Source organism: Aedes aegypti, chromosome 2, assembly GCF_002204515.2.
Source record: "Aedes aegypti strain LVP_AGWG chromosome 2, AaegL5.0 Primary Assembly, whole genome shotgun sequence".
Taxonomy (NCBI): Eukaryota; Metazoa; Arthropoda; class Insecta; order Diptera; family Culicidae; genus Aedes; species Aedes aegypti.
The window spans coordinates 86,642,596-86,662,211 of NC_035108.1; the positions used below are offsets into that span (position 1 = coordinate 86,642,596).

Here is a 19,616-nt window from a genome sequence, read left to right on the forward strand (position 1 = left end):
TTCCCACCATCTAGAAGAGGTTCGTCCCAACATTTCTTTGAGAGCTTTGAGTACGATACGTCTACGACTATTCAAACACGAACGTAAACGACGCGAGCGTTGTCGGTGGTCGAACGTTAAAAAGTTGGTCGATGGACAGCAGTGAGAGTGTGACGTCTGTTTGTCTGTGCCCGAAACATACCTCCAAGCTGGTAAAATCCTGATTTGCTAGGAAAATGTGACTTTCTTGGAGTGGCTTTCACAATCCCCGGACTTGAATCCGATAGAGCACTTATGGGAGGAACTGGAGCGTACAATCCCAAGTAGCATCGGTGGCTCAATAACAGCTCATTCAGCTAAGATGCTGTTTATACAGCTTCATTTCAGCTGAATAAACTGTTATCCAGCTACCAATGTTACTTAGGATTCGTGTTCGAACATTCAGAAATCCGGACGATCTAGGTAATGGCAGAACTCAATCAATAATCGTCTAAAATCCCGATTGATCGACTTATTACTTTGATCGATTATTAACCCCGATGCACATCAGTCATCAAAACAAATGTCTACGCAACTAATTACCATAAATATAAGCTTCATTTTGCATGAGAAATGAATTGAATTACAATGACAATGATGAGAGTGTGACGTCTGTTTGTCTGTGTATTAAAGTTCGATATGAATTTTCAGTTTGGTGAATTTTTTTGTGTCCGTATCATTTTTCCAACAATTTCATTAACTCAGTTTCAAGTACAGTTTGGTGCATACAACAAACGGCAAGGCAAATAATATGTTTGCATATTATTATTTACCTCGCAATGACAGTTAGCAAATACTAATCACATATTTTCGTCTCTTTTCTTCATGGGGAAATAATTAAAGTTGAAAGTTAAGAACATACTTGGTGCATTTTTGTTGTCCAATACTGTAGTTGGAGTTAAATAATATAGTATCAAATTTAATTTTTCATTTGCTGTTTTTTTTTTTGGGACGATTGAGCTACGGCTTCCATTAGATTGACATTTTATGGCATGCCCCTTTTTACTGTTCGCATCATTGAAAAGAAACAAAAACTGGCAACTGTGAATCACGTGAGCAGCTTAAGCACTTAGACGCGTCTTTTCCTAGTCAGACAAAAAAGAGCTTTTTTGGGATTTGCAGTCCGAATTTCACTTGTTTGTAAATAACCCTCGTTCAGAAATTTGGATCTGCACATGTATGCAGCACTACAACTGCAGAGCAGATGTTCCGAGGTCTAGCGTTCCATGTCACAGAAACGACAGATATCATTCTGAGCCTGGCCAATATTCTCCAAATGATACCTACTCGGATAGTGTCCAGTTACTAGACCAGTGTAAGTACAGAGAGCTCTCTTGTTGAGCTCTAAAGGTCTTCTAGTGATAGTTATATATATATAACTTGATACTAAAAATCTTCTAGATTGATTACACCTTGTGGAGACCATCCAATTGGTCATCACTCTTTGTTGCTCCCATCGTTTCAATTCAATATTTTGTGCGCAGTACGATATGCCACAGAATGGTTCCGGGCCCTTGAATTGTGAATCTGAAGCTTGTTTTGCAAGCTCGTCTGTCATTTCATTTCCTTCAATGTCAATGTGTCCTGGAACTTTATACAAACTGTTGGAATGGAAAGGAATGCCCGATTAACTAAATAATATAGTTAAACATGTTATTATAACGTTGAAATGGTGTATTTTGACCACTCACTATACCACAGTGAACCGTTAGTCGTGAGATGAATCAAAACTGATTACGACCGGTATGATAATGACAATGGTAGTCGAAGGTAAAGAAATAATTTCATTGCATTATTGCCCATAAACGATCAAGGTTTATCTAAATCTATTATCCGTCTAGGGAAAAAATTGTTTGGCATCGGCTTGTATAAGCATCATTCACTGCAATAGTGGGATAATTGCAAATTCTCCATGATCAAAGCTCAATACGATGGATATTTAAAAAGACACTACACGTTAATGCTTCCAGTGGACTATTTGCCCTTTGAAGGAAGCACCAAACTAGACAACGGACTAGCATGCAACGCCCAGTGGCACAGTCGGAAAACATTCCTTTCGAAAGTTTTTCGACCTGAGGCGGGAATCGAACCCACACTCCTTAGCACGATGCGGATAAATGCCTCGGTGACACTAACCGCACGGCTACGAAGCCCACAACCTTAACACACCACCTTAACAGTGTACGCGATACCAAATAGCTTTGTTCGTGAGGAAGTTAGTTTTGAGAAAATCACTTTGAAGTTTTTTCGGCAATTTTTTATTCCCTACTAGTCGTCCCTGCAAACTTCGTTTTGCCATCAAGTAGGCTGTTGAAAAATTGCATTAAATTTCCCATACAAAAAGACAGATTAGTTTTCTCCCGTTTTACTGACTATTCCGAAAGCTTTCCTAGACTTTTTGCCCGCACGAACACGTCGCATCCGCTGTCGAATACAACAGTAAAAGAATTATGCAAATCCGATGACCCGTTCTGAAGCCATTTCGTGACATACAAACACCATTCCATTTTTATTTATATAGATTCATACACATTGTATGGGAGCAAAAAAAACAAGCAAATCTTCTTAATAACTTTTCTACCATTGGGTAAATATCAACCAAATTTAACACACTTCTCACTCAATCTGTTTGATAAAAATTACTGGGTTTTTGAACTACCGAAAAAGTCAGTAAACAAAAAAAATGTCAGAAATCGAAAAACAAAGATTTTTTACTGAAATTTCATACCATGTATCGATAAAAAATAAAACATGGTGAAATTTGCTTTTCAATTACGCGTGGCGACAGTTTTCATTTTACTGACTTTTTCGGTAGTTCCAAAACCCAGTAAAATTTTACCGACCCCACTAAATAAATCTAAGTGTGTTTCTCATTGATGTGTATTTTTTACATGCTGTCAAACTCGAAGTCGTATTTTTCGATTCAACGAAAATGGAGGTGAACCAACGCGAGTCGAGAGAACAAATTCCTTCCAAACACCTGGAATTTCCTGACCTGTCGCACCGGCAGTTGGGAAAAATGTTGAATATTCACCATTCAACCGTCTCCAGAGCGGTTGACGTTGGACCACGGCAAAGGAACTGGAAGAAAACCGGAACCGGAGAACAAAAAGACAGAGGGATAGGTGAAGCGGATGATTAAAGCAAATCCCAACGTCTCAAGTCGTGATTTGGCTAAAAAGATCGGCATGTCGCAGAGCTACGTTCAGAATGCAAAGAAGAGAGCTGGACTACATACATACAAGGTACAGAACTTCCCAAACCACGATGAACCGCAACAATCGACGGCTAAAACTCGGGCACGGAAGCTCTACGAGAAGATGCTGACAAAATAAGACGACGAAACGTATATAAAAGCCGATTTTAAGCAAATTCCGGGGTTGGAGTTATTCACCGGCAAGAGCAAGTTCGATGTGGACGACAAATTTAAAATGAAAAAAATGTCGAAGCTCGCCTCCAAATATCTCATTTGGCAGGCCATCTGCTCTTGCGGACTGAGGAGTGAGTCTTGTGTGACAAAGGGCACAGTAAATGGCGAGATCTACAAATCTGAGTGCCTCGAGAAGCGCCTTTTGCCATTCTTGCAGCAGCATGACGAAGCTCCGCTATTTTGGCCAGTTTTGGCATCATGCCACTATTCTAAAATTGTCCTGGAGTGGTATGAGGTCAATTCCGACCATTTTGTTCCAAAGAACATGAATCCGCTAAACTGTCCGGAGCTGCGCCCGGTAGAACAGTACTGGACAATAACGAAGCGGGAACTTCGGAAGAGCAAGAAGACAGTCAAAGACGAGAAGGACATGTTAAGAAAATGAAAAAAAGTAAGAGGTTGTTTCCGAGATACGACCGCCAAGTTGACGTTGGATAACGTTAGCTTCTTCTATTTCCTGGCTTGAGACCGTCACAAACTTATGAAAGATTTCTACTCATAAAAATCCAATCAATTTTCATACTATTTGTTGCATGTCAATTCTGACATATTATGGACATTGTGTGTTATTATTTTGGTGGTTCGGTTACCACTTCAACACCGATAGAATCGGTCGATGGAAGAAGAAGCATAAGCGGTAACTCTTGCTCCTTAAACAAAGATTCCGGTTGAACGTTAGGTCCACGCTAGCGTTGGGCAAATTTAACCAGAACATCGATTTTACTGAATCGATTCGAATTCAATATGGTGAATCGATCCATCGATTTAATCGAATCATTTTAATCGATGTTTTTGTATCGATTCAATTCCAAGGCTCATTATAACATTTACAAAAAACAAGCTCTCAAAAATAGACTAAAGGCAATTGTATTTGGATACATAATTCCTTCAAATAAATAACGATTGAAACTAAAAATTATACATTCAACGCTTTCAAACTAGGCCTATGATTCATCAACTCATTAAAAAAATCGAATCAATTTCATACTTGGGAATCGAAACAAAAATCGAATGAAGAAAATCGATTCACTCGATTTTGAGTAATCCTAATATCGATTCAAAAAATCGATTAATCGGAACGAAAATATCGATGTTTGGAACATCGATTCAAAATCGCCCATCGCTAGTCCACGCATAATCCACTAAGATTGGTTGCTTTAGTGAGTTTCGAAGCCAGTTTGAGGTTGAGGTACTTCTCCATGAACCGCGAACTCTATGTTCTCCTCATTACTCAAATCGATGTTTAAGTTGCGTGTACATTAAAGTGACCAGATATTTTAGACTTCAATGCGGGACACCAATTATAAACTTTTGAAAATTAGTGTAAATAACATTGAACAGTACTCATTTTCTTATTATTAATTTTTAAAATAAATAATAAAAAACTCACTGTACAGGATTTTTTGCACTTTTAATCAAAATTCCACTTTTATTTTCGTAACCTGTTGTTTGTTCGATATTGAAAATATTAAGAATAACATGCGTGAAATTGTTGATTCAATTAATATGTTAACTAAATAAATGAAATGAATAAAGAATAACAAAACATGTATAAATTGAGACCTGCATTGTTTTATTTTTGAGCCAGAATTCTGAAGGGTTTTCAATCAGTATGTTGTCAGCTTTTTAACCCAGTTTCAAAAACATTGAGGCAAAAATGTATGTTGTTTCGAAATGGATCCTTTTAAGATTTTGAACTCTATATTCTAAAAGAAAGAATCTAAATCTAGAATGGTTCATATTTAGATTCGGCGAGTTAGTATGCTAAACAAATCCTCATAATCTAGAATTGATTATGGGCAAAATCTTTGCAGGAATTGAAAAAATTCTTGACAACAGAACAAACACAAATTATTGGTAGCTTCTGAAAAAAATCAAGAGAAAGTTTTCAACAGTGCCGAGAGAAAATTCTGCATTAAATCATATGCTGAAAATATGATAAATGTTGTTCCGTATTCTGTAAGTATTTTGATCAAATTTGGCTAAAATATTGTGAAAATTTTCACCTATGAACACCTACTGTGAAGATTCTGATTTTCACCAGAATTGTGTTGGGACTCTGACTATAGCTAAATCTGTAGATTTCATAAATTCCTATAAGAAACCAAATAGTTACAGCAATTTGTAAGGATCCTGTATGAATCTGGATTATAAGTTTGTTGATTCATGGCGAAAACCGACTAGTATGTGAATTTTTATTTTCAATTTGCGTATGAAAATAAATTGCATTTCATTGTTTATATTTAAAGTACAAATTTGATTATTCTTGGCTATTTCTACAATCCGGGACGCTTGGTAATGCGGGACAGGTTGCTCAAATCCGAGACTGTCCAGCACAATCCGGGACGTCTGGTCACTTTAGTGTACCTACATGTAAACATCAAAACGTCAAAACCTTATAACAGCAAGAAAAATGTGCTTTCCATGAAAAATAAGACATATCTCGAAATTTCCCAATTTTTCAATAGTTTAGTCATGGAAATCAATAATTTTCATTGTTGGAGTAGATTCGTAGAAAGATTTCCAATCGATTGGTGCACGAATCTTGAAAATCTATCCCAGCATTAGTAAGTTATTAACAGTCAAAATCTAACCACTTTTCGTGACGCGAGCGATTTTTCGTTTTTCGAAATTGTACCCCAGTATGTTGCCGTAAGACGTTATCCAACGTCAAAAAAAAAAACTGAGAAACTGGTACCGGATGACACTGTAAAGACTTTGATGGAGGGCATCAAACGAAAATGCCTACAATTTTACACTCAAGGCTCCATCGATTAACTTTTCTTTTGATTTTTAAAGTAAATATATGTCTAAAACTACCCTAAAATTTTGGTTTGATTCTAAACATTATAAGAAAATTGGCATTACATATTCGGTGTCGCAATAATTTCGTGTTCGTCCTTTACACCCCTTTACATTTGGTCCACTGACACAAAAGGATTGATACATCCACAAAAGAGATGCAATCTCCTAGAATCTTTCGTCATCACAAGGATTCATCCCTGCACGTTCTGACGATACATCAAGCGATGCAACTCCCGAAAGATAACCTCCATTCTAACGATAATAGCCGAACATTCGCAGAAATGCTTTCTTCTGGTAACACCTTTCAACAGATCGTCAGTATGCCGGCGGCAGCCACCATGGACGAAACCACATTCAGCTCGGGAAGCATGTACTCCAGTGGAGAAGAGGAGATCCTAGCCAGCGAAGGTCTTCGTCTAAGCCGTTCGGCCCGTTGGCGCGAGCGTACTTCCCGTCTAGTGAACTTCGAGCCGGCAGTGTTTTTATTTTGCTTTGCGTTGAGCTTATCAGGTGAGAGAGGGGAGTGTCGCTGGGTAATGTAGGTCAAACGCGTTTTAATGATTTGTTGTCTTCGTAGAGATTGAACTGTCCCATCAAATAATCTACCAAACATGCTGCGAACAAGGATTCCAGCGGAGTGAGTGTCTACTGGTGGGAACAGAAGCGAATTCACCCGTTGTTCAGGAAATTGAAGCTCAGGTGAAACCCGTGGCGGCAAGTGTGAATACAGTGATAGTAGCTATCAAGTCGGTGATACCGGTATTCGGCGCGTTACTTTTGGGAGCGTGGTCTGACCGTTACGGTAGAAAGCCCGTCGTTGTGATAACTGGTTGCGGTAAGGAACTGGAGTGATTAATGTTGTTTACACAATAAAATTTCAATTTGAAAATTTTCCAGGTTTGTTCGTTACATATGTTGTACTGACAGGGTTGAACTATCTGTCGTCTTTCGTTCAGGTCAATCTGTGGTTCTACGCTATAGCTTTCATTCCGTTTTCGATTACTGGTGGAATTGCTATTCTAGTAGCAACAATTTATGCGTTCATATCAGATATATCCAATGACCAGATTCGGACCATCAAAATGGGGTTCATGAGTGCCGTTATGGTTGCTGGAGCTGCATTGGGATCGTTTAGTTGCAGATACATTTTGGAATGGACTGACTCGACTACAGTATTTATGATTTCAACCATTTGCATACTGTTCGGACTTATCTACATTGTGCTGTTCATTGACGACAGTATTATTCCCGGTGCTGACAATGAACTTGGAAGCAATTTGCAAACGTTGTTCTCTTTGAGCTTGATAGAAGATGTTAGGCAGGCGGTAGTTTGTAAAAGATCAAGATTTGTGTGGCAGATCTTGGTGTTGATCGTTGGGTTCATAGCAATCGTGGAATTGGCTGCTGGCAACAATTCTGTAGCATACACCTATGCCCATCGTCATTTGGAATGGAGCAAAAAGCAATACAGCTATTTTCAGTTGTCGGAAAGCGGGTTAAAAATAGTTGCGAATACCATTGGGATATTATCTTTCAAAAGGGTAGAAATAATATTTTCGGTTTTAATACTGTTACTAACAGCTTTTTTATTATAATTACAGATATTCAGTTGGCCTGATACACTTCTAGCGCTGATTTCCACCATCAGTAACATCTTATGTTCAACCATAAAAGGATTCTCAACAGTTGGATGGCAGTTCTATATGGCAACAAGTCTCACTTTTTTCAAAGGAACGGAACAAGCGGCAATGCTTTCGGTTTGTGCCTACTTGCTACCATCCAATGAAATTGCAAAATTCTATGCCCTGGCAATGTCCGTCATAGGATTAGTTACTATTGGATCAGAACCACTTTATGGCTATTTTTACAAAGAAACTGTGGGTAGCAGTCCGGGAATGGTCTACTTGTTTGAATCTGGCCTTTACGGTGGAGCACTTGTTGTTCTTGTGTAAGTATCAATCACCCTAATATTGTAAATATGTGTTAATTACATAGTACCTAGTTGGGAATGAAGCTCTTCTGAACAATATTCAACGTATTGCAAGAAAATACGCTTTATGTCACATACATATGTCTAAGAGTAGTGTTTGATCCTTCGACCTTGACGCTTGCTCCTGCGGGGGTGGACGACGAGGGCAGGATCAAACATGTCGCACGTCGTGTTCGCATCGTAGTGAAAAAGTGCCGCGATTCGTTTGTAATGTCTTATCTATTGATCGCGTCACTTGCTCTTGCGTGGGCGTACAATGCGATTATCGAATTATTACGCAAATTCAGTTAGGCGTGATTATATCATGGATCGCATCACCAAACATTGGTGATTCCCAGATTTATTCCTTATCCCACTAACCCAATATCCTTTCCACGACAACTGTGGAGATGCAGAGGTATCTCTTCCCCGATAACCGTAAATACGTGGCCGCCGTTATTGATTTTAAAATATTTGAGCTCTCGATTTGTGCACACTGAGAATGGTAAGCTGATCCCGAGTCCCATACATTGAATCTCTGTGCAACTTGTGATTGACCAAAACAATCGAAGTAGTAGCTACTATTTGTACGGTCATCTATGATTACAACTACGAATTGTACGGTCATCTATGATCATGCTCATGTCACATACATATGTCTAAATTTGATACAACCATTATATCTGCATTTATGCAATGTATGGAGGTTTCAAACATCACGCTTAAACGAAGTTACACAAAACTGAGTACGATTCTATATACAATCACACTCGATCAGGGTCGTACTCATTCGTATGGAAGATAGAATACACTCTAAGGTTTTGTCGTGCCTAGTGAAGCGCGACATGGTTTGTGCATGACCCCCAACAGTTCTGGCTCTTTTGAAGAAGGATTGAGAATATCTATAATAAAAATCCTGGAAAACCAACTCTACTAATTTTTACAAGAAACTTATTTAACAGTTACAAAACTAATGGACCAAACCTTTATGACATATCTGAATGAATCAATGAAGGAAAAAAACTACGGCCATGCCTGTAAATGTTCTGAGACAAATTGCCGTGAGCATTCCTGGAATTTTTTTGAGAAGTTTCTGAAACATCCATAGAGCATAATCAGAAAATTATTGAAGAATCCCTGAAAGAAGTGATGGATTGATCTAATACCAGTCGCATCGTGTAGAGTGCGATCACTCTAGATTTTCTTCTTTTTCTTCTTCTTCTTCATCTTCTTCTTCTTGGTATTACGTCCTCACTGAGACAAAGCATGCTTTTCAACTTAGTGTTCTTATGAGCACTTCCACAGTTATTGAGAGCTTTCTGTGCCAAAGCGGTCATTTTCGCATTCATATATCGTGTGGCAAGTACGATGATACTCAATGTCCTTGAAAGTGAAGGAAATTTTCATTACGAAATGATCCTGGGCCTCCCAAGAATCTAAACCAGACACTTTCAGCAAGGCTTTGCTGTGTAGCCGCGGACTCTAACCACTCGGCTAAGGAAGGCCCCGATCACTCTTGATACAATACTGGAATTCACGGCTACGCAGTCTAAGAATGATTAAAACGAACTTAATCTTAACCCAACGTTTTGATACGGAGATTGTGTCTTCTTCAGTGGATACAATCCCCGTTGGGTTTAAATAAAACTAGTTTTCATCATTCCAACACTGCGTATCCGTGAATTCTAATATTTAATGATACAGTCGATTCGTCCACGAAATCTAGATATGATCATTCAAAACTTTGCTGAAGCTTTTGAAAGTTTTCAGAATATTTCCATATAACTCCCACAACACACTCTCTAGAAGATCAAAATTGTCGTTAGAATTTGTGGAAATAGTTCATAGTTAATTCTTAACAAAATATTTGATCAAATTTCCACTAATATTTTGTGGCATAATTCATAAAATATTTAGAGCAGATTATGAAGATTTTATGTGAGATTTTTTTGTAGGGTTGTTAAAAAAAACAAGCGAAATATTTGGAGGAATTTTTGAGCGATGAAACCTTTTTCGAAAATTTTCAGTTTCTGCAGAAAAGTTTTGCGATTAGCCCGGGCACAAAGAAAAATAACTACACAAATTTACAAAATTCTTGCTGTTCACCCATAGAAATGCATAGGGAAATTAGATAAACCTCACTGATTGTATGGGCAAGCAGTTTGGTCTAGTTTTGTCAAATTTATTTTATAAAAAGCTTTCTTAGTCTTGTGGTAACGACTGACATGAAGCAAAGGGGTGTCAATGACAAAAGCCTAGTTTTAAGAAAATCTAGGTACTTTGAAATTTTTCAGCAATTTTTCATTTAATACAAATTGTGTGGGAATCAACAAAACAAGCCAGTCTCCCAAGAATTATATTTTTTTTTCTGTTAGCTTAAAAATCACTGAAAACATCGTTAGGAAACTTCGAAACAGTAAATTTTGTAATATACTTAACTCAAAATTTACCAAAATTTCACTTGCTCCCCTTTGTGTTTAGATCCCTCAGTCTCTTTCAATTTCTAGGATTTCATAGGATTCAAATTTTTTATACCTTCGCTGTGTACAAAATATTTGTCCTGCGCATGGTATTGAACGTGGCGTGTCTGTGGCAAATTATAAAATTTTGTAATTCCGATAAATCCTTACCAGCAGCTTGATATTTTGACCACAAAATATTATTCAAACAGCTCTTACTATTTCGTTTTTATTTTTTTATATTTTTGCACCATTCAAGCTCTCAAAAAACTTTTATATTTTCATAATCTGTATCAATATTGACTACCAATTATATGGTTTAGAAGATATTTCGATATTACCATATTAAGTTCCTTTGGCCACCACATTGGTTTTAGTCAATTTATCTTATCCATAAATATGTGGGCTATACATGGTCAAATAATGAGGTTCTCTCAAAAAAAAAAAAACATCCGAATCGGTTAAGTTGTTGTCTCCAAGAAATCTAAAGTTTACAGTATGATGTTTTTAAAAAAATGTTAAAACCTTTTTCGACCGTATACGTACCGTATACTATAGTGATACCAGAAACATAAATGCTTATTACTGAAAAACGGTTGCACCAACAACCAACAACAAATCATTATTTCACAAAAGACTATCTTTAAAGTATTGTTTTGAATAGCGAATAACAGAAAATGAAAAAAAAAATCTGTAGCATGAGATGTTTACGTGAGTTAAAGCGACAAGTCAGTCCCCAAGAGATATGGAGAAATCTCCGGATCCAGATGACCAATCTCAAAATCGGTTTTTGAGACCTAGTGAAAAAATGTTGCAAAATTATAAGAAAACAAAACAGGTATTGCGTTTTGAAATATTTTTTGGGTGAAAAAATGATGCTGTTAGTAGAGAGTTCTGTTTGATCTTTCGACCTTGACGCTTGCTTTTGCCGGAGCGAGCGACGAGGGCAGGATCAAACATGTCGCGCGTCGGTCTCGTAAGTGAAAAAGTGGCGTGATCGGGAAGTTCGGTTGGAGTGAGTGAAAAAGTGCCGCGATCGGTTAGTTCTGTTTGATCTTTCGACCTTGATGCTTGCTTTTGCCGGAGCGAGCGACGAGGGCAGGATCAAACATGTCGCGCGTCGGTCTAGTAAGTGAAAAAGTGGCGTGATCGGGGAGTTCGGTTGGAGTAAGTGAAAAAGTGCCGCGATCGGTTAGTTCTGTTTGATCTTTCGACCTTGACGCTTGCTTTTGCCGGAGCGAGCGACGAGGGCAGGATCAAACATGTCGCGCGTCGGTCTCGTAAGTGAAAAAGTGGCGTGATCGGGGAGTTCGGTTGGAGTAAGTTAAAAAGTGCCGCGATCGGTTCGTTCTTTTTGATCTTTCGACGACCTTGACGCTTGCTCCTGGGCAGTGCGTCAAGAAAGCCCGAGCTGTCGTCCGTGTTTTTTTTTCGAGTCGCGCGCCTTTTTTTTTTTTTTTTTTTTTTTTTTTTTTTTTCTGGGTGCTAGCCGAGCAAACGAGTGAAGCTGAAAATGGATTGTGGCCGCTCAGTCAAGGATAACGGATCAATTGGTGAGCTCGTTTCATGCTACTATTTCTAATCTATAAAATATGTATGACTGCACATTTAATCGTTACAATGGTGGGATGTAAATATGATGTTTCAACAAACTATGGATGGTTCGTCACTGTGAGTGTCGACACAAACTCTGATTCATGATTTATTTATGTTTAACATTTTTTTTTTTCAGAACACCCCTTATATACCTTTATTTTTGTAATTAAAAAAACTTTGAATGGTTCGACACTACAAGTGTAGACTTGCGAAAGGTCCACTTTATTCAACAAACTTTGGATGGTTCGCCACTGTAAGTGTCGGCATAAGAATAAGAGTGTTCTATGATGTCCCAACCAATTGAGTCTTTTGTTTCTTTTCAAATGAGTAAAATATAATAACACATGCTTTCGTACTGACAGCTGTAGGAATGTTACATTTAGGTATTTGTTCAACAAACTTTGAATGGTTCGTCACCTCAAGTGTCGGCATAATTTTCCTCTACATAGAAATTATATGAACAATTATATTTACGTATAAGCATGTATATATCTCACAAATCATTGTTTATCATGGTCTAATCGCTTATCAAAGTGAATCCTTTGACCCAACGATCCTCCCCATTAACAAACATCCCTCCCAGTAACCTTTGTGGAGATGCAGAGGCAAACACGGTCTCCAAATAGCAAAGGTTACACACTAACATTCCTTCCCTCAATCCCACCTGACTGCAAGGACGTGGCCGGCGCCGTTATTGACCTTGTATAAATAGAGGCACTGAATTATGCACACTGAAGAAGATTATGGCCTATCCCAGCTGAACTTCTAGTTGATTCTTTGTGCATTTTCACTGACTTCGGTCAATCACGGAATAGCAACCATTGATATGTGTAGTCAGTCTAAGCTAAGCTAAGCTAGCTAAGAAAAAATGATGCTGTTAGTAGAGGAATAAATCGTTAAATCAACCTTGAAGCAGTCTGTCTGAATAGTTGTACGTTTGGCGCTACAACTATGTAAACCCTTCATGGAATGATTCTCAAAGTAATTCCAACGGCAGAATTTTATTTGATGAGTGCTCTTCAGGATATTTCTCAATTCAATACCCTGATAGCCCTACATGTTTCCTCTTCTAGAAATCCATCTACGATTGACTTGGTCTTAACTGACTCTAGTCATCTTTGTAGCCAATTAGTTACTCATGCTGATTTTGATTCTGATCATGTCCCTGATACATTTCAAATATCTCATGAAGCGATTCTCAATCCTATCAACTCCACTTTCAATTATTTTCAAGCCGACTGGAATATATATGAAACGTATATTGACTCTAATCTTGATGTTAACATTTCATCACAAACTAAACTTGATATTGCCAATGCTCTTGAAACTTTGACAAATTCCATTGTTGAAGCCAGGAGCATTGCAATTCCAAAATGTGAAGTAAAATTTGAATCCGTGATTATAGACGATGATCTTAAACTTTCGATCCGTCTTAAAAACGTGAGAAGAAGGCAATTTCAACGCACTCGCGATCCTGCTATGAAAATTATATGGCAGGATTTGCAGAAAGAAATCAAGAAATGTTTTGCACAATTAAGAAACAAAAATTTTGAAAATAAGATTTCTCAATTGAACCCTGGCTCTAAGCCCTTTTGGAAATTATCTAAAATCTTGAAAAAACCTCAGAAACCAATACCGGCATTGAAAGAGGAAAACAAATTATTACTAACTAATTGCGAAAAAGCTCAAAAAATTGCTATGCAGTTTGAAAGTTAGCGTTAGCGTAGTTACGGTATACTTCGTAGATTGGATACTAGCAATATTTATGTTTATTATTTGATAGTCTCATTTAGACCACTTTCCGGAACAAGGCTTGGGAGTTGACCTTAATCCAATCTTAAATAAGAATACCAAAACCATAAATATCGCTATTCCCGGCCACGCCCATCTTTACCGTAACTTGGGATTGGGGAAGGAAATGTTGATGTAGCACTTACTTAACGAGAGGCCTCCGACTCAGTGACACCCTCATAAGTGCTACGGAGTTGGGGGTTGGAAGGGGTATTAGGTATTAGGATTCGCCTGAAAAGCTGGCGATGAACCCAGAGCATTTGTTGGTTAATGGTTAGTAGTTTAGTCTTTTGAACGCCGGCAATCAAAAGAGAAAACAGCATTTTATTTACAGTATAAGGAACATTATTTCGATTACGCGTTTCACCGTATTAATTCACTGCTCGTTTAACATTAAAAAAACAGCACCAATCCCTCCAGGGTCATCAAATTGTACAGTCAAAAAAAAAAGGCAAGGGTTTAACAACAAACAAACTGGTTAAAACGCGCACTCCAAGGAAAAAAAGGCGATCCGGAAAAACAAAAAAAAAACGCGACTTAAACGCATGGTAAACTCTACAACTAAACGACCGGCTGAAATTACAAATGCAAGCCCACCCAAAAATCAATGAATTATGTCTCATGAAACGCAAAAATCTAAATACGACGATCGTAACATCTAAAATCCGGTTTTTGTTATAAGGGAACGAACTCACCGGATGTCTGTCATTTCTTGATGAAAGCGCCTTATTCATACTGGTCCACCGTTCAACGTCTAGCACGATATTTATCCGAAAACTGCCGGATTTCCGTACCACAATAACTACTCTCAAATTAAGCACAGTACACGCCCGATCGCAGCACTGTAAAAGCTTAATTTCATATGCACTCTCACTTGTATCCTAATTTTTCATTACATCACAAAACATCACTATGAAATAACTTCTTTCTGGATAATTTTCGGGTGGCGTAGCACCGGCGGAATCAAAACAAATGTGAAACCCCAAAAAATTGCTATGCAGTTTGAAAGTGCGCACAATTTCAATTTAGGACTTACTAGTCCAATTGAAAATCAAGTTACTCAGGACTTCAAAAATATTCTCAATCAAGAGAACGTTTTCGAAAACGCCTGGGAGACTGGTTTGGAAGAAGTGAGAACTTTTATTAAAAAATTCAAAAATATGAAAACTCCTGGCGATGATGGAATTTTCTACATCCTCATCAAGAAACTTCCAGAAAGTAGCTTATCATTTTTAGTTGATATATTCAACAAATGTTTTCAATTAGCATATTTTCCTGACAAATGGAAAAATGCTAAGGTTGTTCCAATTTTAAAACCAGACAAAAATCCTGCAGAAGCTTCTAGCTATCATACAATCAGTTTGCTTTCCTCCATCAGTAAACTTTTTGAAAAGGTTATTTTGAACAGAATGATGGCCCACATCAACGAGAATTCAATTTTTGCCAATGAACAGTTCGGATTCCGCCAAGGACATTCGACCACTTTTCAACTTTTTCGTGTAACAAATTTGATCCGTTCCAACAAATCTGAAGGCTATTCTACTGGTCTTGCTCTTCTAAACATAGAAAAAGCATTCGACAGTGTTTGGCATGAAGGTTTGATTGTAAAATTGAAAAAACTTTAATCTTCCAACATACATTGTTAGAATAATTCAAAGTTATCTGTCAAATCGTACACTTGAGGTTAATTATCAGAACTCCAGATCTGAAAGACTTCCTGTAAGAGCTGGTGTTCCTCAAGGCAGCATTTTGGGATCAATATTGTACAATATTTTCACATCTGACTTACCTGAGTTACCTCAAGGATGTCAAAAATCCTTGTTTGCGGATGACACAGGCCTCTCCGCCAAAGGACGAAGACTGCGAGTCATCTGTAGTCGATTACAAAAAAGTTTGGATATTTTTTCTTCATACTTGCAAAAATGGAAGATTTCTCCTAATGCTTCCAAAACTCAACTAATAATATTCCCACATAAACCAAAAGCTCTTTATTTGAAACCTTCAAGTAGACATGTTGTCACGATGAGAGGGCTTCCAATAAATTGGTCAGATGAAGTTAAGTATCTAGGGCTCATGCTAGATAACAATTTAACTTTCAAAAATCACAAAGCCAAATGTAATAAATATGTAAAATGTCTCTATCCTCTTATTAAAAGAAAATCAAAACTTTGTCTTAAGAACAAGCTTTTGATATTCAAACAAATTTTCAGGTCAGCCATGTTGTATGCTGTACCAATATGGACTAGCTGTTGTAATACCAGGAAGAAAGCTCTGCAGAGAATTCAAAATAAAATTTTGAAAATATTTCTGAAGCTTCCTCCCTGGTATCAATGTAGTACATAGACTATCCAATGATGAAACATTGAAACAAATGTCAAATAAAATAATTACTAGGGGAACCTGGTCCAATTCGGACCCTGTTCTAATTCGGACCATCAAGCATTTCTCAATACTGGCGTAACTGTAGAGATCGTAAGTACCGTTGTTCTACCCACCGTCTGGCTTGGATCTAACACAATAAATTTGCCGCCTTTCAGTTAATTCGTTTGACTTTTACAATAGTTTGTTGTTCTGAATTGCTCTGGTGTGCTGTCGGTTATCATTTTTTCAAAGCCTCTGTAAGTGACAATAAATCTCCAATGTTTCTGTGTTATTTTATAATCGAATCCTCCAAGCCTAAACTTTCGTCTGATCATATGGCTTTGATATATCTATGCACTGTTTTCGCTCAACTTGTTTGAAAATCACGAAATGTGTGTTGGTCCAATCCGGACCTTTTGATATGGTCCAAAAGGGACCTCTTGTTTTCAACGAGCACTAAGTCTATTCCAAGAGCTCCACCCCGTGAAAGTCTTCTCTCGGCTTGGTAGAAAATCACAAAGGTTGTAATATTGATCGATGATGTCTTTGTTTCTGGTGCGGCAAAGAAAAAGTCTTCGAAAAAATATAAGAAATACGGCAGACTACCAAAAAATAAAGGAATCAATAATCCAGCTACTTGAAAAGCATCTCCAGCCTTTTTTGAATACGGCTTCCCAAACTAGTTCGACAATACGATACAAAAAGACGTTTACGATTGCTGAGAAACTTTCTAGTCCACCTTTTTAACCCGATATTTTCATGCAAAGTTTAAATGTGTTGAAATTTTACTTTATTCAAGAGTTTTTTAATGTATTTTGTCAAAATAACAAAAAGCTCCAAAATAAAAAAAATACATATGTTCTTTATCTCGATATCTCCCATATATGATGGTCCATTTGAAATCGAGTTAGGGAGAGTAAACTTTACTTTGATTTGAACCAGTTTTGGATTTCACCCTCGTTTTTTTTAAGAAATTTACATTTTACTTGAGCTCAATCTGATTCGAATTAAATAAAAAAAATTCACAAATTGGGTTTATTTTTTATGCTTGAGCTTACAGAAGAAGCTCAAAAAGCTTTGATACCAAACAAATCGGAGTTATATTTTATAACTACCATAGTAAAAACGATAAAACTTAGGGTGGTCCGAATTAGAACATGGCGGGTCCGAATTGGAACAGGGTTGGTCCAATTTGGACCTTCTGGAGCATTTTGTTCAAACATGTCTAGGCATGTCCCGATAGGAGATATCCCAAAACTCTCTGAGAGAAAAGTGTGCGCGCTGAATCAGGCGTTTACGTAAACATAAAATTTTTCATGTCGTTCATCATACTGAAAAGATATGGCCAAAAAACTGTTACTAGGTCCGAATTGGACCATGTTCCCCTAATTTCAGGCAAAAATCGTTGCAATCTTCTATTGCCAAGATTAATGCGTTATATATTTAGGATAAGTTAGGTTAAGTAAATTGAAAACGTTATTTTTCTTTCTCTTATATGCAGGTGAAATCAACTCACCTGTAAAAAATCTGAACTGCTACGGCAAATGAAATGTAATATTTTGTTAACAAAATGTTAAAAAAAAAACCTTAAATTTGTTTTACAAAATTAGGATGGTAGTGTTTTCTAATAACACAGAACACGTAGATATAAGAAATGAATGTAATGTTTGAAATAGGGGAAAAGCACTAATTTTTGACCTACAAGAATTCTGTGCCAATTTTCGGACTTTCATACAAAGTAGGCCAAAATCGTATGAATAGGTCGAAAATTAGTGCTAGGTCGAAAATTGGTGCTCTTCCCCTAATACTTATAAAGAAATTAAAAAAAAAACTATGTAATTCCAACTATTATTGAAGTTTTTTTTTTCTGTTGCAGGGAATAAACTTCTTGTTATAAGTATCATTTCAAATATAAGATTCATTTCTTACATCTAGGTGTTCTGTGTTAGGCATCACTATCATCCCAATTTAGTAAAACTAAATTAAGATTCAATGGACATTTCGTTAAAAACATCTTACATTTCATTTACCGTAGCAGTTTAGCATTTTTACAGGTTGATTTCATCTGGAAAACACGTTGTTAATTAAATTTTCATTACCTATTTGTTTATACAGAGCGTGATACTTAAATACCAGTTTTCTAAAAATCGTTATCAAAACTATAATAGTCATTAAAAATTATTAAATTGTCATTTTCATTTCAGGTGTGTCCAATTACTGATGAACAAGCGAAATCAACCAGAATTGTTACTGTGAAAACTATACAGCTTAAGGAACAAAAATTTCAAAAGATAGAGAAACGGTTATTTCGTAAGCTCGGATAATTTTATCCTCAGACATTTTTCCACTTAAGAAATAAAGCTGTGTGCTGTAACATTTACAAGCTGTGTTATTAGTATTTTGCAAAAAGGTTTGATTTTTGCTATCCGGTACATAATTAAGCTTTCTTTTTACATTGAATGTAATACTATTTCAAAAACTAAGGCCTTGCCTGAAAAAAAAAAACACACTTTCATTATTACTTTAGATTCAGTTTGGTAAGATTGGTTCTATGGGACGTATTTCCGATTTGCATCGCGAATATTGAAAAAAAATGGCTCTATCATTTTATTTGGCTAAATATCATTCTGCTAAGAGTAATGTCTCAAATTACGAAATATTACATTATTTTTATGTTGTATAAATTATTTCAAGATGTATGGATTGATTAATATTTTATAATTCTAAAAACGCTAGCCTAAGAAGTTCAAAAACAAAATATGATAATTCAAAATGATGACCCTCCCTCAACCGCAAAACAACTTAAGAGTATTTTTGTTCATGTTCGAGCAAAATTGGATATTTCCCTAAGTCATAATTTTTCATTCCGTAAAACGAGGTATCTTTGATAATGCGGGTAACATTTATACACAGAAAACAAGTTTTTACATTTCATTTCAATTCAAAATTTAAAGAGGTGTAGTGATTTCAATGACGTGTAAAATGAGGGCTGCTGTATAGAGAAACACGGTCGTGTATAGTTAAATGAATTTTCAGTTAAATTTTAATTGAACATAATTGAATTTTAAATGATTGTTTAATCTTAAAGCTAATTAGATTAAAAAATACAGGGTTGATAGTTAAAATTTGCGGTCACTTCGATGCTACAAAAATGTGCATGAAAATAAACTTAAAATTACATTTATTT

The 19,616-nt window shown here is 36.7% G+C and overlaps 1 protein-coding gene across 1 annotated transcript in view; it reads left to right on the top strand.

Annotated features, from left to right (window-relative positions):
* The window catches only part of LOC5571820 (proton-coupled folate transporter), a 25,372-nt gene extending 6,225 nt beyond the window's left edge, over positions 1–19,147 (top strand). The window contains exons 2-6 of the mRNA XM_021841448.1: positions 6,565–6,763; positions 6,831–7,088; positions 7,151–7,794; positions 7,855–8,201; positions 18,634–19,147. Coding sequence (XP_021697140.1) covers positions 6,574–6,763; positions 6,831–7,088; positions 7,151–7,794; positions 7,855–8,201; positions 18,634–18,685 — 1,491 coding nt within the window. The 5' untranslated portion in view covers positions 6,565–6,573 and the 3' untranslated portion in view covers positions 18,686–19,147. The remainder of the gene's footprint in view (positions 1–6,564; positions 6,764–6,830; positions 7,089–7,150; positions 7,795–7,854; positions 8,202–18,633) is intronic.
* The last annotated feature ends 469 nt before the right edge of the window (positions 19,148–19,616 follow it).